General features: G+C 43.2%; 1 protein-coding gene across 2 annotated transcripts in view; it reads left to right on the top strand.

The window, feature by feature from the left end:
• The window catches only part of dspa (desmoplakin a), a 90,254-nt gene that overhangs the window by 26,086 nt on the left and 38,438 nt on the right, over positions 1-25,730 (top strand). For both annotated transcript variants that reach the window (XM_067981971.1, XM_067981972.1), the window contains exons 7-15: positions 20-181; positions 2,262-2,366; positions 4,057-4,152; positions 4,525-4,650; positions 5,603-5,767; positions 8,981-9,135; positions 9,246-9,372; positions 12,062-12,263; positions 15,353-15,525. In XM_067981971.1, the coding sequence (XP_067838072.1) occupies positions 20-181; positions 2,262-2,366; positions 4,057-4,152; positions 4,525-4,650; positions 5,603-5,767; positions 8,981-9,135; positions 9,246-9,372; positions 12,062-12,263; positions 15,353-15,525 (1,311 nt within the window). The remainder of the gene's footprint in view (positions 1-19; positions 182-2,261; positions 2,367-4,056; positions 4,153-4,524; positions 4,651-5,602; positions 5,768-8,980; positions 9,136-9,245; positions 9,373-12,061; positions 12,264-15,352; positions 15,526-25,730) is intronic.

Below are 25,730 nucleotides of genomic sequence, written 5' to 3'. Positions count from 1 at the left end.
AGTTTTTTGTACATTTTAGAAAGCTTCAATGGATCGATTTGATCAACTGAAGAAGCTTCAGAACATAATTTCAGCCACATCCAATGAAATTATGTGGATAAATGACCGTGAAGAAGAAGAGCTAGTTCACGATTGGAGTGATAAGAACACAAACATTGCCGAAAAACAAGAAACTTTCTCAGTAAGTCAACATATCTCAGAACACCACAAAATTCACCAAAGCTGCATTCTACAATTACAAGTTAGAATTGTAAATTATCATCCTCTCCCTCCTCGCCCCCCCCCCCCCCCGAAGAAAAATCAGACAGTAGTGAGGGTGGTAAAATTTATGCCCAAGGTGGATAATCAATAAGTGTATTGTATTTACTTCAGAAATATGCATGTGTGTTCTTGATGCTAAGCATTTTTAAAACATGAGTGGTTCCTACTGACTGGCTGGCTGGCTTTACTGAGCTAAATTTGAAAAAAGGCAAATACTCATGACTATATATCCATGTAACATTTTTACTTAAATTTCTTTTTCATGCTCTCTCACACCTTCCTCCAAATTTCCTTTCTGTGAAATTTCAAATTATTGTCAAATGTAATGCTTTCGAACTTGGAACGTCGATCCCTGATAAAATAACCTGAAAAAGGGGTGTATTTTTTAATTCAAAGATCGTCTGTACCATTTGTCAGTGATCATTAATGTCTAACTACCAGCATATATTGGGATAAATTTACAAGTTAGCACTCCCTGCACAGAGCCTCGCTCGATGGAAGGAAAGATTGGGCATGGAGGGCGTGTAACATGTTGCTGGCCTCGCAATTTTTTCTCGAACAAAAAATTGGGAGAGCCACAAATCGGATGTGTGCCTGCAGCTCCCCGCCAAATGGCGCTATCTGCACCTATCATGGAGTGAGGATCCAAGCCAGGGGCGCTAACTTGTTAAAATTTACCCCATCATCAAGTTTGGTTAAAATAAAATAATAAATGCCTTTTTTTTAAACTATCGTCTGGTTTCCTTTTCTTTAAGGAAAGCCATATGCAGGGAATTATGTATTTTTTTGTCTATAACTAATTGGCCCTTGATTGTCATGAACTTCTGCATCAACATTCTTTTTGTATAATTTTGTGAGTTTTCACCTGTTTTAGTTTTATACATTTAGAGTACATTTTTATAGAATAACTTAAATCTTTAGGTGAAAAGCTTGTAAATAGTGATACCCAGTTATAACGTATATCATTTAAATGGCCATAAAATGTTCGTACATAAAAATTTGCATTCCAAATTCTATGTAAAGATGTGATTTTTGTTTAATCATTTCACAGTCATCTGTGTCCCTTCAAAAACAGTTGAATTTTAATTGCTTAAAAAAAGATGCTTTCTGAAAATGCATCTTGAAGGAAAAAAGTTGATTTTCTTTTGAAAACTTCTTTCTTTCTTCACTACTCCCTGTATTCTAGAAAAGAAAGGGAATATTTCAGCTTTATTGTTTTGTTTTCTGCACCCTTATGGAGTTGCCGCAGCATTTACATCCTGTATAATTAACCTGTGGTAATGAATGCAAAATTATATGATTGTCAGCAGTAAGCTACTATAAAATGGAACAGAGGAATTGGCCAAGAAATTATGGGAAACAAATAGCCAAGTTTAAAAATAAATATAAATATAGGTTTTGCATTGCACCAAAAAATGGAACACCTGAGGAGATGGACTATAATTTGAAATAAGTTTTTCATGGTGGAGAAACTGAAATGCCTTCTGATAGAAACAACACCTGGGACAGTGCTTCAGGAGTTTTGAAAATGGCCCCTTTTAACTCCCTTGGAAATCCATAAACTACACAGTAAGATTATATGTTCTTTGATCCCCATTTTCAGAACATATTGGGCCAGCAATCTTGGCAAGACTCTCTCAAATGTGCTTTTTGTGAACCTTGATGTGTATTTCTTTGGTGTGGTTATCAGGCTTCTGACTTGGTGACCATGTTGGTTAACTGGGCATAATTTGAATGTAGTGCATGTAAATTGACATCAAATGGGTGTACACTGTTGAAGGCGTAGAGATTTTTTTATACACAAAGATACATTGTGTGTATATATGCCAGAAGAGGCTTTGCAGTTTTTGAAAGTGACATTATATGGTATGTTCAGCCTGACTTCAGTGTTTGACACTATCTTGTGGGGCGACTTTCATTGAATTAAAAACATTTTATTTTACTGCATTGTTTGTGCACATCTTGTGGCTAATTATTTAAATTTTATTTGTTTTTGCTAGACGATGATGAGCCAGTTGGAAGAAAAAGAAAAGCAGTTAAACAAACTCAAACAAGACGGTGACCAGCTAGTAACAAATAATCATCCTGCTGCTAACAAGATTGAGGTGGGGGTGCCTGGCTAATCAATCAATTAAGGGCTGTGCAAATCTTGACTAAAGGTCTTGGTCAGTCAAGGTTGCCACCAGGTTTAGAGATAGGGAAGTGACGGCGCTTATACTGGTGTGCACATTCACATATAACCTCTCTTGAAAATATGGAGCACGATCAGCATTCATTACCTAGGTATCTGTACAAGATGTTGGCGACAATTGCAACAAGCCTGAAAATTAGATTGTATGCTGCGCTTGTATCAAATTCCTTTGCTGTTTTAATGGAGGTGTTTAAAGTAAACAAATTAATGCCCCAACGGGCAAGAGTTTGATACAAAAGTGGGGCAGATATCAATGCTGAATTCTTGTCTCCTGAACTTTGGCACAACACATATTTGTAGCATTTATTGGATGGAAAGTATATTGTTTGATATCTTATGAATGCGTAACACATTAGTCTTTTGCTATATTAATAGAGGGGTTACCCTGTTAAAATAAATGTGATTAGAAACATGTTAAGCATTGATATAATAATACTGCATGCTGTAGTTTCTATATTAGAAGTGCCAGATATGTATGTTATGTAGCACCCATCTCTGCCCTATATAAAATCCTGTTTCAGTACAATGCCTTGTCCCCTTGGGCTCTAACATGAAACATCACTGATTCAAGAGTTGTCATGTGTGGAGGAAAGAACAGTTTTCATTAATGCGTAGTATTTTAAAGCAGTACTCTTCAATGAAAGGCTTCTGCTTGCAACAGAACAGATACTATTGTGATCTGAAAGCATAAAGCAAATTGTCAACCCCATTTACTGTTTTCAATTTAATTTACAATTCATTTAAATAGAACAAACGCTGTCTGCAGTTTTCAGGTTATAATTGGTGAAATCACGTCCCTTGGATTGCAGAAGTTACTTAAAATGTGAAATTTGTCCTTAGCCTTTGCATTGTAACACCTCTGAACCTCTGGTAACCTTTGGACCAATAAGTGACTAGATTTTTGCCTTTTAAGTTACATTTTATTTAGATTAATTAAAGACAACCCAAACTGGTACAAAATTATCTACTTCCATTTCTCACCAGACATTTACGTTCTCCATACACTGGACATGTGAAAACGTCAACTTCACATCTTGGCAATGTCTTCATAAAAAAAGTAACCTAATTGTTTGCAGTTTTTGAAGAACACAGATTTTGATCTTCTGAGTTAAAACCCATAGGTTTGGTGGTCATTTTCAAAAAAGACCGAGGAAACAGTAATGAGCATTTCTAAATATGTTTAGATTTAAAACAGCAAATGCTGAAGATTTGAATAAAAATGCAAGTGCTGGAAATAGACAGCAGATCCATCAGCACTGGAAAGAAAATTGCATAGTTCTATAAGAACACTGACAGCTACATAATGAATACTTTAACTAGACAATAGGAAAAGATGTGTACTACAATAACGTTCCACATCTTAATGTATGTACAAAAGGACACTTTACTAGCTTTTAGAAAAATATGGATATCAGACCGGGCCAGTTTTTCGTATGACACCAGAACCCAAAATAATATCTAGAACTTCTGCTAGCTTGTATAAAAATAATGATATCATAGCAAATTATACACTTCTGTTATACATGTATCACACAGCTTGGTTTTACTTTGAATCTACAGAATATATATTAAGAGAAAATTGTGCACTTTTTTAAAAATTGCAGGCATACATCGATACTCTGCAGACACAGTGGAGTTGGATTCTTCAGCTTACCAAATGCATTGAGGTTCATTTGAAAGAAAACTCCAATTACTTTCAGGTATACTGACCAGTTCAACAGATCAGTCAATGTAACTTGGAACACATATTTTCAAATTTATCAAATGGGATAGCTGTAGAGCTATTCCATTGCTTGCAAATGTTTTATCTTCAGAGAATGGGGAGGTGGAAGAAGGTGAAACTAATGCTGTTCACTTTGCCCTATGGATTAACACCTTCAATCAATCTTAACTATGGCACCAAGGAAGGTTGGGTGGACCCTCTTTTTAAACTGGGGAAAGGCAGTTTAAGAAAACGGTTAGGTGGGCAAGAGATAAAAATTAATCAGCTAAACTGCACTCTTCGCTACACATTTGTGTGATTCTGTTCTTGCTCGTGCTATATTAACTCACAAGCTCCTTTCATTTTATAGTTTTTTGAGGATGCTCAAGTAACTGAAAACTCGTTGAAGAAAATGCAGGACTCCCTAAGAAAGAAATTTGTCTGTGATAAGTCAACACCACTGCAGCAATTGGAAAAGTTGATTACAGATTCTGAGGTATTTGGCTTATAATTTTAAAGCTAAGACTTTCTTTTTGTTGGCCGACATTAGGTGAATGTCAGAACTGTTAAATGTCCGATCTTCACATGAGATTTAAACATATTGGGTCTGATTTTCCTGACCTTGTCCTCAGGGAATGCCCATTCTCCAGGTGTAAAGTGTTGGAGACATGTTATGCTCTTGCGTTGCCCCAGGACTTTCGGGATTTGCCTAGGGGAGGGGAGCTGAGCCTCCAATGATGCCATGCAAAAGAGGCTGGAGAAGGTGTTCCTGAGGCCGCCATCTCAATTTCCCCTTTTGTTATTTGGGCGGCCATTTTCATGGTGCCCAAGGAAGTCTGCATTGTGCTTTAGACTGATGAGACTATTAAATTGAGGCGATCTGGTTGCAAGACCGGAAGGTAGGTGGGGAAGTTTTTTTTTGCAGGCCAAGTTTGAGTTTCTATCCCAGAGGCCTGGGACTGCTGTTCTCAAAGAGCAACCAGAAAGCCTGAAGGCTGATGGCGAGACCTGCAACTTCATTTTACATCTGTTTTCTGGCTCAGGGCCCTGTCAAGGGACTGGCCTGCACCGGGGATGCCCCAGGACATATTAATGGCGTGCCACACCAAAATCAGCTGTAGCTCAGCCTGGACAGAGGGGTAGGGACAGAGAAATTGGACCAATTAACTTTGTGGACTGTTACTTTTGGTCAAATTGTTTCTTAAATGCTACAGTATGAGATATTATCCTGTATTCAGGCATACAAATTTAATGGTTTCTATATACATGTAGCTTTAGACCGCTCAACCTCTATTGTAATGCAGTAGCACATTTACAGCACATTTATGTGTTTAATGTAACATTAGATTTCTGTACAATCTATTCCTATTATAAAGTGATCTGCTTCTTACTATCTGGCTTTGAGTTTTACATTTACTTTATATGCTTTTTTTGTTTTACCTTGGCAGAAAGATAAAGAGAAAATCCATGAACACAAAAGACAGGTGTCAAACCTGGTAAACAAATCAAAGAAGATAGTACAATTAAAACCACGCAATCCGCCTATTAGTACAGATCAACGGGCTCCAAACCAAATCATTCTCAAGGCTCTTTGTGACTACAAACAGGATCAGGTATAATTTTTGCTGAGCATTTTTCTAACTGAACCTTGCGAGTTCAGTCATTTTTATAAATCTTTAAAACAGCCAGTTCAGTGGGCTTTCTGTTTTTAAGTTCTGAGAATTGGCAGATAGATCACGTGTTGTAGATAGTTGGACTAATAAAGCAAGGGCACAGAATGTACTCTGGGTGGGGGACTTCAATGTCCATCAATGGATACAGCAAAGGCTATGGGCCCCGACAACATCCCAGCTGTAGTGCTGAAGACTTGTGCTCCAGAACTAGCTGCGCCTCTAGCCAAGCTGTTCCAGTACAGCTACAACACTGGCATCTACCCGACGATGTGGAAAATTGCCCAGGTAGGTCCTGTCCACAAAAAGCAGGACAAATCCAATCCGGCCAATTACCGCCCCATCAGTCTACTCTCAATCATCAGCAAAGTGATGGAAGGTGTCGTCGACAGTGCTATCAAGCGGCACTTACTCACCAATAACCTGCTCACCGATGCTCAGTTTGGGTTCCGCCAGGACCACTCGGCTCCAGACCTCATTACAGCCTTGGTCCAAACATGGACAAAAGAACTGAATTCCAGAGGTGAGGTGAGAGTGACTGCCCTTGACATCAAGGCAGCATTTGACCGAGTGTGGCACCAAGGAGCCCTAGTAAAATTGAAGTCAATGGGAATCAGGGGGAAAACTCTCGTGTGGCTGGAGTCATACCTAGCACAAAGGAAGATGGTAGTGGTTGTTGGAGGCCAATCATCTCAGCCCCAGGACATTGCTGCAGGAGTTCCTCAGGGCAGTGTCCTAGGCCCAACCATCTTCAGCTGCTTCATCAATGACCTTCCCTCCATCATAAGGTTAGAAATGGGGATGTTCGCTGATGACTGCACAGTGTTCAGTTCCATTCGCAGCCCCTCAAATAATGAAGCAGTCCGAGCCCGCATGCAGCAAGACCTGGACAACGTCCAGGCTTGGGCTGATAAGTGGCAAGTAACATTCGCGCCAGATAAGTGCCAGGCAATGACCATCTCCAACAAGAGCGAGTCTAACCACCTCCCCTTGACATTCAACGGCATTACCGTCGCCAAATCTCCCACCATCAACGTCCTGGGGGTCACCGTTGACCAGAAACTTAACTGGACCAGCTATATAAATACTGTGGCTCCAAGAGCAGGTCAGAGGCTGGGTATTCTGCGGCGAGTGACTCACTTCCTGCCTCCCCAAAGCCTTTCCACCATCTACAAGGCACAATTCAGGAGTGTGATGGAATACTCTCCACTTGCCTGGATGAGTGCAGCTCCAACAATACTCAAGAATTTCAACACCATCCAGGACAAAGTAGCCTGCTTAATTGGCACCCTATCCACCACCCTAAACATTCACTCCCTTCACCACCGGCGCACTGTGGCTTCAGTGTGTACAATCCACGGGATGCAATGCAGCAACTCGCCAAGGCTTCTTCGACAGCACCTCCGAAACCCCGACCTCTACCACCTAGAAGTACAAGCAGCAGGCACATGCGGGAACAACACCACCTGCATGTTCCCCTCCAAGTCACACACCATCCCGACTTGGAAATATAGCGCCGTTCCTTCATCGTCGCTGGGTCAAAATCATGGCACTCCCTTCCTAATAGCACTGTGGGAGAACCTTCACCATAAGGACTGCAGCGGTTGAAGAAGGCAGCTCACCACCACCTTCTCAAGGGCAATTAGGGATGGGCAATAAATGCTGGCCTCGCCAGCGACGCCCACATCCCATGAACGAATAAATGAAAAAAAAAATTCTCATTGTTAAATGCATTATGGGAATGTACTTTCATTATACTGGTATCACAGTCCATTGGAACATGAAGGATATGCCCAGTCAAAATGAGAAACTTTGCATTGTGTAATTTTGTTGATTAGATAATTTAAAGTATTTAAAACTTCCCTCAATATTATCGAATTGAGCTCCACAAAAAGAAGCCTCCATATTATGAAAAGGATATAGAGGCACTGGAGAAGGTGCAAAAAAGATTTACACGGATGATAGGTATAACCCCTCGGTTCAGATATCGGGAAAGATTGAATAGGCTGGGGCTTTTTCTTCTAGACAGAGGAAGACTGAGGGTTGACCTGATAGAGGTCTTTAAGATTATGAAAAGGTTTGATTGGGTAGACGTGGAGAAGATGTTTCCACTTGCGGGGGAGACCAGAACAAGGAGCCATAAATATAAGACAGTCACTAATAAATTTAAAACAGAAATAGACAGTTTCCTAGAAGTAAAGGGAATTAGGGGTTACGGGGAGCGGGCAGGAAATTGGACATGAATTTAGATTTGAGGTTAGGATCAGATCAGCCATGATCTTATTGAATGGCGGAGCAGGCTCGAGGGGCCGATTGGCCTACTCCTGCTCCTATTTCTTATGTTCTTAAATCCAATAAGGAATTCAGGAGAAACTTCTTTACCCAGAGAGTGGTTAGAATGTGGAATTCGCTACCACAAGGAGTAGTTGAGGCGACTAGCATAGATGCATCTAAGGGGAAGCTAGATAAACAAATGAGTGAGAATGGAATAGAAGGATATGCTGATAGGGAGGGAGGAGGCCTGTGTGGAGCATGAATATTGGCATGGATCTGTAGGGCCAAATGGCTTGTTTCTGTGCTGTACATTCTATGTAAAGTTTTAGCATAAATCTGATCTAACTCAGGAGCAAAGGATTTCACTGAACAGTAATGGTAGCTGGGTGTATGTTTCTTTTGAACTGTGGAAAAACTCCTAGCAGTATAGTTTATAAGATTTGTCCTGCTGAGCTTAGGGTATGTCTTTAGAAAGTTTTTTGCTTTATATAACATTAGATTGCTGTACAATCTATTCCTAGTAATTCAACATTTTTTGGACTAAAATTTTGAATTATCCAATAATTTGAAAAAGCAGTTGAAATAAAACTGCAAGAGAGGCTTTTTTTTAAGTGCAATTCAATTTATCCAGTAATTCAAATTAAGCAATTTTAAATTAACAGAAGTAGACTGTACTAATGTTTATACGTTAGCGACAGGAGATGATGATGGGAACAATTTGAGGTTATAAATTAAAAGTGTCTGCCAGGAAGTCTTTTGCCAAACATTAAAGTGTGTTTGGTTTCAGTAAGGTGTTTCCTAGAGGAGACATAATAATTGATATGTTTTAAAATAATTTTGCAGTGTTTCTAATATTAATTCTCGTTTAACGTGCATTTTTAGAGGGTTGTCCATAGGGGAAATGAATGCATTTTATTGGATAACTCACAACGCAGCAAGTGGAGGGTGATCGGACCTGGTGGAATGGAAATGACGGTTCCATCTGTTTGCCTTCTCATCCCACCTCCAAATCCTGGGGCAATTGAGCTTGCAAACAAGTATGAAACTACATCCCTTGTTCTTTTATTTTTTTTAAAATTTATGAATACAGTTTGGGTGCCTTGTTGTGAATGTAAAATGGTGCTTTATTTTGTCTTTTTGGAAACAGAATTGATCAGTACTATGAGGCTATTCTTTCTCTGTGGAATCAATTGTATATTAACATGAAGAGCTTGGTATCTTGGCAATACTGCATGATGGATATTGAAAAGATACGTAGTTGGACTATGTCTGTGGTAAGGACTGAAAACTTTTTTAAAATAATTTTTTGTGTGTTCTTCAAATCTTATCTGTTTGGAGGAGCTTCACGATGGCAAATGAGGCAATACGTTATACTGAAAACAATAAAAGTGTATACCATTTCAGTACTGGTTAATAAGAGACTAAAGCCCCACATTAGCTACGAACAACACACTTATCCAGAGGATGCGAGGAAAGACAATGATCTGTCCTGCTCTGATGAACACCATGGGCCCGATTTTAGCACCCGCTACCGGGTGCGTTCTCGGCGGAGGGGCCCCGAAAATCCCGGAGCGGGACCGGATCGCGCCTCGATCCCGCCCACGTCCGGGTTCCGCGCTGACGTGCGGGGGTGCGTGCGCAGCCCCCGCTGGTGGGAATCCCGCAGGCAATTAAAGCCAGCGGGATGCCACTTGAGTGTATTTACTTTGGTTGTTCAGGTCATTAACTGACCTGATTAAGGGACTGTGTGTGATTTTGGATAAACATGGGACTGTTTCACACACTGGGGGAAACAGTCCCACTTGAAATGGACGTGTTGCAGCCGTCAGCCTGTGGCAGCTGCAAAGGTCCATTTGACAGGTGGGGTGGGGGGAGACCCTCAGCCATTGCAGGAGGCCGCTCTGTCACTTGGGACAAAGTTTGGCCTCCACCACCCTCCTCCTGACAGTCAAAGTCACCAACCTGCACACTTACCCCGGGGTCCAGAGACATGTATCTACATTGCGGACCCCCTCAGATGTACATTTTGCGGATGGGGGCCGCCGTAGCTGCAGTCATGACCTCCTCGGAGGACGAACGGCATCACCAGCCTCGCCATCCATGCCGTCCACCTCTGACACGTGGAGCTCCACAACAGAGTGCTGTGACACATCCACCTGTACAGCAGGAGGGAGGGCTACCGCAGAGAGAGATGCGTCGCAGAGGGCACTACCCTCGCCACAGGGTCCACAGACCAAGGCTCAGCCTCCTGGACCTCTCTGAGCAGCAGTGCACACGGAGGCTCAGAGTCACTCGACATGTAGCCGTGGACATCTGCAGCCTCTTTCATGCCGAGCTGCTCCTGGCTGGCCCGTGCACCATCTTCCTACCTGTCGCTGTCAAAGTCACCACTGCCCTCCCGAACTTCTGCTCCACAGCCTTCCAGGCTGCAACCGGGGACATCCCCGATGTCTCTCAGTTGTCTGCGCAGAAGAGCCCTGCAAATACACCTACACCCACTCTGCAGTGACACACTGGGTGGCATCAGTGGTGGGTCCTCATAGGGATACCCAGGAGCGGGCATTATTGCACAAACCGGACAGGATTCGCGAAGACATGGCAGTAGTGGTGCCAATATAATGTGTGATGTGAGTTGTTCTTTAATTCAATAGAAGTAAGAACCATGACAATCCCTCAAACACCCTTGTGCATCCCCTTCATGCTCACGACACGTTTGCCTTACACTGCCTACTGCACATATGTGATGCATGTCCTGTGGCTGCAGCACAGGTGGTGGCAGGTTGAGTGAGGCTGGCCGTGAGAGAGATGCACGAGAGGGTGACTATGGGATAGAGCCATGAGATTGTATGAGGATTGGGTTGCGTGGTAGTGGCGGGGTGAGTACTCGCGAGGTGAGTAGGTGCAGGTAAGTTGAGGATGAGGTTTGAGTGGGTATGAGGGGTCATGTGACAGAGTAGTGTTGGCAGTGCCGAAGGAGATGTGGGGTGGGGGCAGTGTTGTGGCAGGCGGAGTGCAGGGGAAAGACTACGTGTTCTCACTGTGGATGACCTACTGAGGTCATTGGAGCGCCTCCTGCACTGTATGCAGATGGGCGATATGTTGGTGGTGCAGGTGACCCCCTCTGCCACCTCGAGCCAGGCCTTCTTGGTGGCAGAGGTGGGCCGCTTCCTCCCGCCTGCCGGGGGGAAGATCTCTGTCCTCCCCCTCCTCCTCACCCCATCTAATGATACCTGGGGTGAGGCATCATTAAACTGGGAGCAGCCTTCCCCCTGGGCTGCTCCATGATGTAATTTTTGCTGTTTGTGGCAGCATCTGTCAGTGGAGGACTGCCCCTTTAAATAGAACGCCTCCAGCTGACAGATCTTACTGCGCATGCGCAGCCCGCCCGACGTGCAGATCAGCATCGGGGAACCCGGAGGAGCAGGGAAGTGGATCCAATTAGTGTGTTGCCTGCTACGATCGCGCGGGCAACCCACTAATTTCACCGGGCGCGTTGAAAACGCGCCCGCTGGCCTACCCGCCGAGAACCCGCACCCCTGGTAAAATCGGGCCCCATGTCTCAATTAGCTTGTGATATAGGCTGTCGTGTTGAAAAAGCGTGTCTGCTCTCCATTAGGCACGATGAATGGTGCAGAGGGAACTAAAAGACTGGAGAAATTAACAAAATGAGGAAGATGAGAAGAACGAAATGAGAAACAATTCACATTTTCTATTTACTCAACATTTGTAGCTATTGGAGAAATTTTTGAACTCCTGCCGATGAGGCGTATCCCCTGCTAGAGATGCATATCAGAAACTTATTGTGTTACACCTGGTTTTCCCATCATTAATTTAAATGGTGGGAAAATCATACGTAGTTCACCCTCAGATATCTGATGTGCTCTCGCAGCGGGTGAGGTGACCTGCCAGGGGGAATTAAGTGAGAAAATTATCCCTTGCAAGTAATCTTTGTTTTGTTTTCAGTTACGGACAATGTCTCGTGAGGATTATGAGCTGATCATGAGAAACATGGAAAAGAACTTTGAAGCTTTCCAGATGTACAGTAAGGATTCGCAATACTTTACTGACACAGATAAGAGAACACTAGAAACTGAATTTGGCTCAAGCAAGAAGCACTACACATACTTGGTGAGCACCTTGGAAGAAGAAAGAATTCGTGGGTCAGGTTTGTAACATTTACTGTGATTCATTGTGTTTACTTAAGGAAAAATACAAATTATAATTATTTTCAATGATGAAAGTACTCAGTGCAAAAAACAAATATGAAAAATAAAACTTGCAAGGAATATCAAAGCTATAAATATATTGAGAAAGACTTGTGTGGGGTAATGTGGGCCTATCAAGACAGATGCAGGTGAGATTATAATGGACAATAAGGAAATGGTACACTTGTTAAATGGATACTTCGGGGTCAATTATCGGATGGCCGAGCGGGTGCGTTCGTGGCGGAGGGACTCCTAAAATTGGGGATTCCCGGAGCGGATCCGGAGCCCGGCTCCAACCCGCCCACTTCCGGGTTCCCCAATGACGCGAATCGGTGTGCACGCAGCTCGCACATGCAGGACTCCCATCGGCAATCAAAGCCGGCGGGATCCCACTTGAGGTCGTTTACAGACCTCATTAGTTAGAGATTTTAGGAGGATTCAGATTTTGGACTACCCAGAGCGTGTTTCCCATGCTGGGGGAAATGCTCCCTGTTTAAACAGATGTGTTGCAGCCAGTGGCAGCTGCAAAGGCCCATTTAACGGGTGCGGGGTAAACCCTCATTCGTTGCAGCAGGGCACTTTGTCACCTCAAAGTTTTGCCTGCCACACCGTTATCTCCACACTCAATTATTAAATCATACCCTAAACTCTGCTGTCCAAACACGTTTATCTACTTTGTGGACCCCCTCACACACACCGTCAGGAAGGTGGGGGAGGGGGGGGGGTTCCATTGCTGCTGCATTCATCACTCAATTGGAGGACGAGCAACATCACCAGCCTCGCCAGGCATGCCATCCATCTCCGCCACATGGAGCTACACAACACAGTGCTGCGCAACAGGCACCTGCACAAAATAGTCATTCAACTACACAATCACCCACTGTAAGGTGACCCAATGGGTGGCATCAAGGGTGTTCATGGAGAACTTCATGAAAGGGCAATATTGCACAAGCCAGATAAGAATAGCCAAGATGTGGCAGTAGTGATGACAATATAATATTTAATGTGAGTTGATCAGAAATCAAATATAAGTAAAAACTATGACAAACCCTCAAACATCCTTGTGCATCCCCTTCATGCTCACGACACGTTTGCCTTAAGCTTCCTACTACACATGTGATGTATGCCCTGTGGCTGCAGCACAGGTAGTGGCAGGTGGGGTGAGGTTGACCATGAAAGAGATGCACGAGAGGGTGAGTATGAGATAGAGCCAAGAGATTATATGAGGATTGGGTTGAGTGGTAGTGGTGGGATGAGTCCTGTCGAGGTGAGTAAGTGCAGGTAAGATGAGGATCAGGTTTGAGTGGGTGTGAGGAGTGACGTGACAGAGTAGTGTTGGCAGTGCAGAAGGAGATGTGGGGTGGGGGCGGTGATGTGGCAGACGGAGTGTAGGGAAATGAGTAAGTGTACTCACTTCGGCTGACCTACTTAGGTCATTGAAGTGCTTCCTGCACTGTATGTAGGTGTGTGATATGTTGGTGGTGCTGGTGACCTCCTCTGCCAACTCGAGCCAGGCCTTCGTGACGGCAGAGGCAGGCCGCTTCCTCCCGCCCGCTGGGGAGATCTCTGTCCTCCCTCTCCTCCTTACCCCATCCAGTGGGACCTGGAGTGAGGCATCACTAAACCTGGGAGCAGCCTTCCCCCTGGGCTGCTCCATACTGTAATTTTGGCTCCTTTCTGCAGCATCAGTCAGTGGAGGACTGCCCCTTTAAATAGGGCTTCTCCAGCTGACCGCCTATGACGCGGGTGCGCAGTCCGCCCGCTGCGCAGCTTTCCAGCGCGAAACCCGGTAGCCAAGGTAAGTGGCTTCAATTTACTCACGATCGCATGCCAAACCCACTGATTTCACTGGGCGGGTTACCCACGCGTCCAGTCGACCCCCCCCACCCACTGGCAACCTGCCTCCCTCCTAATATCAGGCCCTTTGTATTCATTTTCACATTAGAGGAAGACAAAATATCAGCAGTACAAGGGAATATAAAAATGAGTCATGGGGAGGAACTTACTGTATTTAATATAATTTTAAAAATAATAATGGTGAAAATAAAGTGACTTAAGATAGACAAATCTGCGGGACCTGATGGTTTCTCCCCCAGGATATTAAAAGAAACAGGTGAGGCAAGTGCAGGTGCAGTAGTCATAATTTTCCAAAGCTCTCTAGATTCAGGAATTGTTTCTTTGGATTGGAAAATTGCAAATGTCACTCCATTATTTAAGAAGGGGAAGAGGGAGAAACAAGAAAACTACAGACCTGTCAGTTTTAACATGAAGTTTTGGGGAAGTTACTAGAACTTTAACATCATGGGCAGAGTGGCTGAGCACTTGAACAAGTATGAGTTGATCAAAGAGAGTCAGCATGGATTTGTGAAGGGTCGGTCATGACTGACTAATCTAGTTGACTTTTTTGAGGAAGTCACGAACATGGTGGATAGGGGAGGGTTTATGGACGCTGTGTGAATTTTAATTTAAAAAAATATGCCATTAGGACTAGTGGGGGTCGGTCTGGCAACTGCCAATTATTATATGGAAAGATGAGGAACTGTCAATTTTGTGCCTATTTAATTGCTAATGGTGTTTCTTTCACTATGGTGGATAATCAAGTTTTCAGGCTAGAGAACATGCTTGCAAAATTAGCAAGACTAGAGATTCAAAACTTTTTTGTTCTCCCTCCACCCCTTAAATAATAGGGGAAAAGTGTTATGATTATTAATGTTATGATTAACTCCTTCATAAATTAGCAGAATAACTACCTGGTTAGAAATGGAGATGAGGATAGATCAGTTCACATATGTAGTGCAGCTAGTCGGATTTGTATGGGTGAGTTGTAAGTTTGCATTAATATTCCAGAGCTTTGCTTTGCTTTTTTTTGCGGGGGGCATGAGGAAAATTTGCATTATCTTTTTCGAGGTTTTACTTGTTTATGGATGGTTGCCTGCTTTGGGAGACTGAATGAGTAGGGTCCATGATGAGGCAAATTCTACATGGTCTGTGGAGGTAATGTAGTAATGGCTTTTTCTAATCCCAAACGTTATGTTCTCCTGTAATGCAGCATTACCACCAATGCAAACAACATTGCCAAAGGTAGACACTGGTTTCCAATATGAACTCCAGAAGATACGTCGCCGTTTGGAGCAGAACGAACATAAAATGATGGAAAAAATACATCTCCTCATTGATTCTAATGCACACGAGGACTTTGCACAAAGGATGTCTGAGTTGGAGGTTAGTATGAAATATCAACAATCTGAAATTTTAACTTAAAAAAAACTGCTAATCTAAAACATCAGTGTTTATTTGTTTTCCATGTTATTGATGGATTTTATAAATATATATCATTAGCTTCAATGTAATATGTTTAAACTTAGTTTACTAACTTTAAAAAGGTGCAAGTCAGTGATAGCTAATAGTTAGCAGACAGACAATCAGCTGTAAGTAGGTCGCTGACTAGGTGTTAATTATTGTGGCCGGAAGTTGACTAACCAATTATAACCAGGGTGTGTCAGATAGGTATATATTACAAGAATCTTTGCAAAAGCAAGGAGCTTGAGCACAGAGCATGCTACGGTCAGAAAGTGAATTGCTAACGGAGTGAGGACTTTCAACTGGGAATTTGATCAGTGTGGGAGTTAGGTGCAGAGGGAGAACGAGGTGCAATGTTATTTAAACCAAGGAACAATAAACTAATCTATCAACTTTTAAAAATTAAATTTTTTTAAAATTACATAATTACTAATTATTTCGAAATCAAGTTAAATCCATTTACTAAATATAATCTAGATCTCAAATGATTCTATTAATCCTAGAAATAAACTACTGATAAACAAATAAATAATTTAAAAAAAAAACTAGAAATGGCAGTATAGGCTGTGTGTCAGGACTGTAATAGGTGGAGTTTGTGGACAGCAGCAAGACTGTCCCGGATTTGCAAATATGCAGTAAACGTCTCTGGCTTGAGACACTCCGGCACAGAGTCTTTGAGCTGGAGCGAGAGTTAGAGAAACTCTGACAAATAAGGGAGGGGGAGGAATATCCCAGATAGTTTTCTCCATAGTACAGTCACACCTCAGAGGAAAGCACAGGTGCAGGAAGGTGAGAGTGTGACTGTTAGTCAGCAGGATAGTGGGAACCTAGAGATAGGGAAGGAGGTCCTGCGGACAGAGGTCTTATCCAACAGGTACGAGGTACTTGATATCTGTGAGGATAAGGACGAAGATTGCAGGGAGGATGGCCAGAATGCTAACCATGGCATCGTGGAGAATAAGGCAGTCCAGAGGGTGGAGGAGTCGAGGATCAGAATACAATGTAGTCTTAGGGGATTCGATAATTAGGGGGATAGATGCAGTCATGACCGAGTGTCCAGGAAAGTGTGTTGCCGACCAGGTGCAAGGGTAAAAGACATCTCTGAGCAACTGGAGAGGAACTTGGAAAGGGAGGAGGAGCGTCCAGTTGTCATGGTCCTTGTCGGCACCAATGACATAAGGAAGAGCAAGGAGGAGGTCCTGCTAAGGGAATATCAGAAGCTAGGAACTAAATTAAAAAGCAGGACCTCACTGGTGATGATCTCAGGATTATTACCTGAGCCAAATGCTAATTAGCATAGGGATAGGCAGATCAGAAAGGTGAGAGTAGTGTGGGAAGGAGGGGTTCCATTTCATGGAACGCTGGCACCAGTACTGGGACAGGAAGGAGCTGTCTTGTTGGGACGGACTCCACCTGAACCGGAATGGGACTAGAGTCCTAGCGGAAAGGATAAATAGGGTGGATAAGGCTTTAAACTAGCAAGATGGGGGGAGGGATCTGGTAGCAATAACAAAAGCCTAAAGATAAAAGAAACAGGAGATGAGTGTAAAGGTCAGATCAGGGTAAGGAATAAAGATAACCTAAACGGTCATGGAACAAATACTGTTATAAAACAGAAGTATAAAAGGACTGTTAAAATAAAGTAAAAGGAACAACTATTAAAGATGAATTAAACTGCTTGTACAGCAATGTACAAAGCGTCCAAAATAAAACAGGGGAACTGGAGGCAATAACCCATAGTGAGGAACCGGATGTAGTAGGAATAACTGAAACATGGCTACATAAAGAACAGGGAACATAAGGAGCACTTCTGGATCTAGTAATGGGAAATGAACCAGAACAGATGAGAAAAGTAAGTGTAGGGGAACATCTAGGCAATAGCGATCAAAACATAATAAGGTTTAAGATAAAGATTGAGAAGGACATAAATAAGACACAAACCAAGTAATAAATTGGGAAAAAGCTGATTTTAAGGGGATGAGAATGGAACAAGGGAAAATAAACTGAAAAATTTATTGACAAACAAAGAAATAGAACAGCACTGGGAAAGGAAAACAATTAAAATTATGATCAAATAGACTCCAGGAGAAATATATCCCACTAAAAAGCAAGAACAAACTAGCCAGGAATGACGCATCATGGATGAATAAAGAAATAAGGGCAAAATTGAAACTAAAGGCAGCGGCATTAGTAAGTACATGTACAACGAAGGAGAAGATGACAAAAGTAAGTACGAGAAAGTTAGGAAAGAAGTTTTAAAAAAAAAATTAAAATGGAAAGGAGAAACTATGAAATTAAATTATCAAGGAATATAAAAAGAAATAGTAAAGTATTCTACAGACACAAATAACAAAAGAAAAATCAGGATAGGGATTGGGCCACTAAGGGATACACAAGATAAACTTGCAGGTAATGACAATAAAATGGCAGAAATATTAAATAATTACTTTGCCTCAGTATTTACCAGGGAAACTAACATGATGGGCGTAACATTAGAAGAGATCAGAAAAGATGTAAAGACATTTAGGGGGGAGATAATTGATAAACTAATTAAATATAGAGAGGATAAAACCTCTCGTCGGGATGGATTGCATCTGCACATATTAAAATAAATTAGGGAAGAGATAGCAGAAGTAAGATTACATATATTTAAAAATTCGTTGGAAAAAGGAATAGTGCTAGAGGAATGGCAGACAGCTAATGTGATTCCTATATTTAAAAAGGGACATAGAACAAGTCCAGGGAACTATAGACCAATTAGCTTAACATCGATGGTAGGAAAGATAATGGAATCTATACTCAAAGATGCAATAGAAAAATATCTAGAAATCGAAAATATAATGAAGAATAGTCAGCATAGATTTCAAAAAGGAAGGTCATGATTCACTAACCTTATTGACTTCTTTGAAGAAGTAACAAAAAGGGTAGACAAGCGTAATGCAGTAGATGTAATATATTTGGATTTTCAAAAGGCCTTCGATAAGGTACTGCATAGTAGATTCATGACTAAGGTCAGAGCATGTGAAGTCGGGACAAGTAGCAGAATGAATAGCAAGCTGGCTACAAAACAGAAAACAGAGAGTAGGGGTTAAAGGTAGGTACTCAAACTGGCAAAAGGTGGGAAGTGGTGTTCCACAAGGATTGGTGCTGGGACCATTGTTGTTCACCATTTACAGGAACAATTTGGACTTGGGAATCTGAAGTACAGTTTCAAAATTTGCGCACAACATCAAATTTGGGGGTATAGTTAATACTGAGGAGGAATGTGACAAAATACAGGAAGACATTAATGAACTTGCAGAATGGGCATGTAATTGGCGAATGAATTTCAATGTAGCTAAGTGTGAGGTGGTATCTCTTGGTCGGAAGAAAAAGGCGGCCACATACTCCTTGGGAAAATAAAAGTTTAGATGGGGTAGAGAAGCAGAGGGATCTGGAGGTACAGATCCACAAATCACTGAAAGAAGTGATGGAGGTTAATAAGGTCATAAATAAAGCAAACAAAGCACTGGGGTTCATTTCCAGAGGGATAGAATTGAAAAGCAGGGACGTTATGTTAAACTTGCATAGGTCCTTGGTTAGACCACACTTGGATTACTTTGAACAGTTCTGGTCTCCATATTATAAAAAGGATGAACAGGCTGGGGCGCTTTTCTTTAGAAAAGAGAAGACTGAGGGGTGACCTGATAGAGGTCTTATGATTACGAAAGGGTTTGATAGGGTAGACGTAAAATGATGTTTCCACTTGTGGGGGAGACGGGAACTAGGCGCCATAAATATAAGACAGTCACTAATAAATCCAGTAGGGAATGCAGGGGAAACTTTTTTTACCCAGAGAGTGGTTAGAATGTGGAACTCACTACTACAAGGAGTAGTTGAGGCGACTAGCATAGATGCATTTAAAGGGAAGCTTGATAAACACATGAGGGAGAAAGGAATAGAAGGATATATTGATGGGATTAGATGAAGAAGGGTGGGAGGAGGCTCGTGTGGAGCATAAACACCAGCATGGACCTGTTGGGCCAAATGGCCTGCTTCTGTGCTGTACATTCTCTGTATTACTGTGTGGAAAAACGCATGTGCAATTTAGAAATAAATAGCTCAGAACTGATCACATCAAGGCTCACAGAATAATGAGTCATTTGGGAGAGGAGCCTTGTTTCATTCAAGTAGGTCAGATTTGAAATTGGACCCCAGAGCTGGAAGAAATGTTTCAACCATTGGACCAGCAATGCCAGGCATTCAACAAAGACAACCAATCATCTTCTATTTAATGCTTTTGGCTTTATTACCTTCTTACTGATTAAATTCACCAGGTAGCATATTTTACTATTTGAATATTTGAAAACAAGTGGGAATAGACAACAGTGAAGGAAGTGGCAGAGAAATGATGGAGGAGAGAGAAACAGAAGTACAAAGCACTTCTTGGCCGGGTCAGATATATTTGAAAATAGTCAATCATTAATCAGCAAGCGCCGACTGTGCCTTTAGCAATCTTCAGTGTAAATCACAGCTTCCATCTGATCTGTAATGTTGCAGTGTTAGTGCTGAATTTCTCCTAAAGTTTATGGTTATGAAATAAAATGGGAAGTATTTTGCATTATAGTAAAGCAGTTTAAAAGTTGACTCGGAGGACTGGGTGGTGCAATCCTCTTTGAAACTATTGGGCAGATTTCCCTCTATTGTGTTAGGGGGTAAATAAATGGCTGAGCAGAACCCATAGAGGAAAATTGGACAGGGAGGATTACACACCAGTACTGAAGACTACTCATTTTCTTTCCTTTCATTTAAATGGATATAGAATTAGGCAGGCTCCAGTAATACACAAGCGATTTTCCCCAACCTGCCTAATTTTCATTTGTGCACTCCTTCCAGTTGATTATTTACATCCCAGCACAACAACAGATATTCTGCTGTACAAGTTTTATTATTAACAAACCATCTTTTCACGTCTCAAAATCCAACCCAGACTAATGGGATGAAGGTTTCTCTCTCTCTCTCTCTCTCTCTCTCTGCCAGATGCAGAAGTCTACGTGAAATGACTTTGGTCAGTCTGAAGCCAGTTCCTAGTGAATGTAGGCCTCCTGCAGCGTAAAATCACCTCTAATTAAACACTAATTGTCAGTTTCAATGTGGGAAATGGAAGTACCATATGAGTTCTCTTGAGGTTGGGCCTAGGTATGTTAGGGCAGAATAGAGAGAGCTTTATGCTACAGGTTGTTGTACTCCTATCTGAGAAGCGGGCTTAATGCTGACAATAATGCCTTGAAATTGGATTCAAGCGTTAACATACCTATGAAGTTCCTTTATCTGCCACTTTAATGGAGGTGTTAATATGTTTATTTTAAATGGGTTGCACCTTGTTAAAATAGCAGGCAACATCTAAGGTGAGATTTTCTGCTTTTAAAATTAATGGATAGAAAATCACAGACTGTGGGTACGCAATTTCCAGTATATGCCAGAGTGGAAGATTTCCTCTCTAATTTCAAGACATAAGCGTGTGAAATAGGAAGGTGCTCCATTAAACAATGCTAACAACACTTAGCCTGATGGGTACAAAATTCACCAAAATAAACCCTTCCCGTACTCCTTCATCGCAAAATGCAGACCACTTGCTGGTGCCAGGGTAAAGGACATCACTGAGAGGGTGCAGAACATTTTGAGGGGGGGAAGAGGAGCAGCCAGAAGTTGTGGTCCATGTGAGAACCAATGACATAGGAAGGAAAAGGATCTTATCATGCAGTCAGAGTTTCAGGAACTTGGAAGAAGTTAAAAAGCAGGACCTCAAAGGTAATAATCTCTGGATTACTCCCAGTGTCACATGCTAGTGAGTATAGGAATAGTAGGATAAGACAGGTTAATGTGTGGCTGGAGCAATGGTGCAGGAGGGAGAGCTTCAGATTCATGGGGCATTGGGACCAATTCTGGGGCAGGAGAGACCTGTTCAAGATGGACGAGATTGGAGTGCATGTGTGTAAATGCACGTAGCATGGTAAATAAATTTGGTGAGCTGCAGGCTCAAGTCGCCACATGGGACTATGATATAATGGCAATAACAGAGACCTGGCTCAAAGAAGGGGATGATTGGGTACTTAATATTTCTGGCTACAAGGTATTCAGGAAAGGTAGGGAAGGAAAGAAAAGGGGGAAGAGGGGTGGCAGTACTGATCAAAGAAGCTATTATAGCACTGGAAAGGGACGATGTAGTTAAGGGGTCAAAGACATGGGGCCCGATGTTAGCAGGGCTGCGGGTTCTTGGTGGGGGGGCTATCGCGCCCGGTGAAATTAGTCAGCTTCCCGCACGATTGTAGCAGACGATCCACTAATTGGATCCACTTACCTGGTCTTCCGGGTTCCCCACTGCTGATCTGCGCGTCGGGTGGGCTGCGCATGTGCAGTAAGATCTGTCAGCTGGAGGCACTCTATTTAAAGGGGCAGTCCTCCACTGACAGATGCTGCAACAAATAGCAAAAATTACAGCATGGAGCAGCCCAGTGGAAAGGCTGCTCCCAGTTTAATGATGCCTCACTCCAGGTATCAATACATGGGGTGAGGAGGAGGGGGAGCACAGAGATCTTCCTCCTGGCGTGCGGGAGGAAGCGGCCTGCCTCTGCCACCAGGAAGGCCTGGCTCGAGGTGGCAGAGGAGGTCACCAGCGCAACCAACATATCGCCCACCTGTATACAGTGCAGGAGGCGCTCCAATGACCTCAGTAGGTTAGCCAAAGTGAGTACACGTAGTCTTTCCCCTACGCTCCGTCTGCCACATCACTGCCCCCACCCCACATCTCCTTCAGCACTGCCAACACTACTCTGTCACATCACCCCTCATACCCACTCAAACCTCATCCTCATCTTACCTGCACCTACTCACCTCGCCAGTACTCATCCCGCCACTACCACTCAACCCAATCCTCATACAATCTCATGGCTCTATCTCATACTCACCCTCTCGTGCATCTCGTTCACGGCCAGCCTCACTCAACCTGCCACTACCTGTGCTGCAGCCACAGGGCATGCATCACATATGTGCAGTAGGAAGCGTAAGGCAAACGTGTCGTGAGCATGAAGGGGATGCACAAGGGTGTTTGAGGGTTTGTCATGATTGTTACTTATATTGAATTTCTGACCAACTCACACTACATCTTATATTGGCACCACTACTGCCATGTCTTCGCGAATCCTGTCTGGTTTGTGCAATAATGCCCTCTCCTGAGGATCACTATGAGGACCCACAACTGATGCCACCCATTGTGTCACTGCAGAGTGGGTGGAGATGTATTTGCAGGGCTCTTTTGCACAGACGACGGAGAGACATCGGTGATGTCCCCGGTTGCACCCTGGAAGGATGCGGAGGAGAAGTTGTTGAGGGCAGTGGTGACTTTGACAGCGACAGGTAAGAAGATGGTGCTCGGGCCAACCAGGAGCAGCTCGGCATGAAAGAAGCTGCAGATGTCCACGACTACATGTCGAGTGACTCTGAGCCTCCATGTGCACTGCTGCTCAGAGAGGTCCAGGAAGCTGAGCCTCGGTCTGTGGACCCTGTGGCGAGGGTAGTGCCCTCTGCGACGCATCTCTCTCTGCGGTAGCCCTTCCTCCTGCTGTACAGGTGGATGTGTCACAGCACTCTGTTGTGGAGCTCCACCTGTCAGAGGTGGACGGCGTGGATGGCGAGGCTGGTGATGCTGTTCGCCCTCCGAGGAGGTCATGACTGCAGCTACGGCGGCCCCCATCCGCAAGATGTACATCTGAGGGGGTCCGCAAGGTAGGTACATGTCTCCGGACCCCAGGGTAGGTGTGCAGGTTGGTGACTTTGACTGTCAGGAGGAGGGTGGTGGAGGCCAAACTTTGTCCCAAGTGACAGAGTGGCCTCCTGCAATGGGTGAGGGTCTCCCCCCACCTGTCAAATGGACCGTTGCAGCTGCCACAGACTGACAGCTGCAACATGTCCATTTGACCTGGGAGTGTTTCCCCCAGTGTGGGAAACAGTCCCAGTTTGCTCTAAAATCCCACCCCTCCTCACATAATCCCTTAATCAGGTCAGTTAATGACCTGAAATACCTAAATAAATACTTTCAAGTGGCATCCCGCTGGCTTTAATTGCCTGCGGGATTCCCACCAGTGGGGGCTGCGCGCGCACGCGTCAGCGGGGAACCCGGAAGTGCGCGGGTTCGAGGCGGGCTCCGGTCAGCTCCGGGATTCTCCGATTTTCGGAGCCCCCCCGCCAGGAACGCACCCGATAGCAGGTGCTAAAATGACGCCCATAATCTAATTGGTGAGAATTAAGGAACAATAGAGGTACTATTACACCAGTGGGTGTATACTATAGGCCACCAAATAGTGGGAAGGAGATAGAAGAGAACATTTGCAAATTACAGAAAGATGCAAGAGTAGCGTAGTGATAATGAGGGACTTCAAATATCCCAATATAGACTGGGACAGTAACAGTGTAAAGGGTAAAGAGGGGGAGGAATTCCTGAAATGTGTTCCAGAACTTTTTGGAACAGTTTCCAGCTCAACCAGGAGGGGAACAGTGTGTTTCTAGCCCTACCAGGAGAGAAACAGTGCTGGATCTACTTCTGGGGAATGAAGTGGGGCAGGTGGAGCATGTTTCAGTGGAGGAGTATTTAGTGAATAGTGATCATGATATCATTAGGTTTTGGAATAGTTATGGAAAAGGACAAGGAACAATCAAGTGTGACAGCACATAACTGGAGGGGGGCAAATTTCGGTGAGTTAAAAGGGATCTTGTCCAAGTGGATTGGAATCAAAAATTGGTAGGGAAAATGGTAATTGAACAATGGGAGGCCTTCAAGGAGGAGTTGGTTTGGGTACAGAGTAGATACATCCCTACGAGGGGGAAAGGAAGGGCATCCAAAGCTATAGAGCTCCTTGGATGACTAAAGATATTGAGATATAAATGAAACAGAAAAAGGAGGCATATGATGAATGTAAGGTTCATAATATAGTAGAGAACCAGGCTGAATACAGAAAGCACGGAGGATACCTAAGAAAGGGACTAAGAGGGGCAAAGAAAGAGTATGAGAATATATTAGCGGCTAACATAAAAGGGAACCCAAAAGTCTTTTATAAACACACAAATTGTAAAAGAGTAGTCAAAGGAAGCGTGGACTGTTTAGGGACAAAAAAAAAATCTTGTGGAGGCTGAGGGCATGGCTGAGGCACTAAATGAATACTTTGCATCCGTCTTCACTAGAGGAGAGGATGTTGCCATTGCAGCAGTAAAGGCAGTAGTGATATTGGATAGGATAAAAATAGATAAAGAGGAGGTACTTAAAAGATTGGCAGTACTCAAAGCAAAAAAGTCACCCAGTCCAGATGGGATGCATCCTCGGTTACTGAGGGAAATCACAGAGGCTCTGGCCACAATCTTCTAATCCTCCTTAGATATGGGGATGTTGCCGGAGGATTGCAAATGTTAGACCCATGTTCAAAAAAGGGAGAGGGATAAATCCACCTATTACAGGCCAGTCAGCCTAACATTGGTGGTGAGGAAGATTTTAGAGACAATAATCTGGGACAAAATAAATTTGCACTTGGAAAAGTATGGGCTAATAAATGAAAGTCAGCATGGATTTGTTAACGGAAAATTGTGTTCTTTGATGAAGTAACGGAGCGGGTTGATGAGAGTAGTGTGGTTGATGTGTGTATGGACTTTCATTTGATGAAGTACCACATAATAGACCTGTTAGCATAATTAAAGCCCATGGGATTAAAGGGACAGTGGCAACATTGGTACAACATTGGCTAGGGGACAGAAAGCAGGTGAGTGGTGAATGGTTGTTTTTCAGACTGGAGGGAAGTATACAGTGGTGTTCCCCAGGGATCAGTATTAGGACCACTGCTCTCTTTGATATATATTAATGACCTGGACTTTGGTATACAGGATATAATTTCAAAGTTTGCAGATGACACTAATCTCGGAAATGTAGTAAGCAATGTGGAGGATAGCAACAGACTTCAGGAGGACGTGGACAGAGTGGTTATATGGGCTGACACATGGTAGATGAAATTTAATGCAGGGAAGTGTGAAGAGATACATTTTAGGAAGAATGAGTAGAGGTAATATAAACTAAATGTTAAAATTTTAAAGGGGGTGCAGGAACA

The sequence above is a fragment of the Heptranchias perlo genome, chromosome 3 (genome assembly GCF_035084215.1).
Source record: "Heptranchias perlo isolate sHepPer1 chromosome 3, sHepPer1.hap1, whole genome shotgun sequence".
In the NCBI taxonomy this organism is placed as follows: Eukaryota; Metazoa; Chordata; class Chondrichthyes; order Hexanchiformes; family Hexanchidae; genus Heptranchias; species Heptranchias perlo.
The sequence above is the reverse complement of the archived record's forward strand: the minus strand, read 5'-3'. Positions and strand labels throughout refer to the sequence as shown.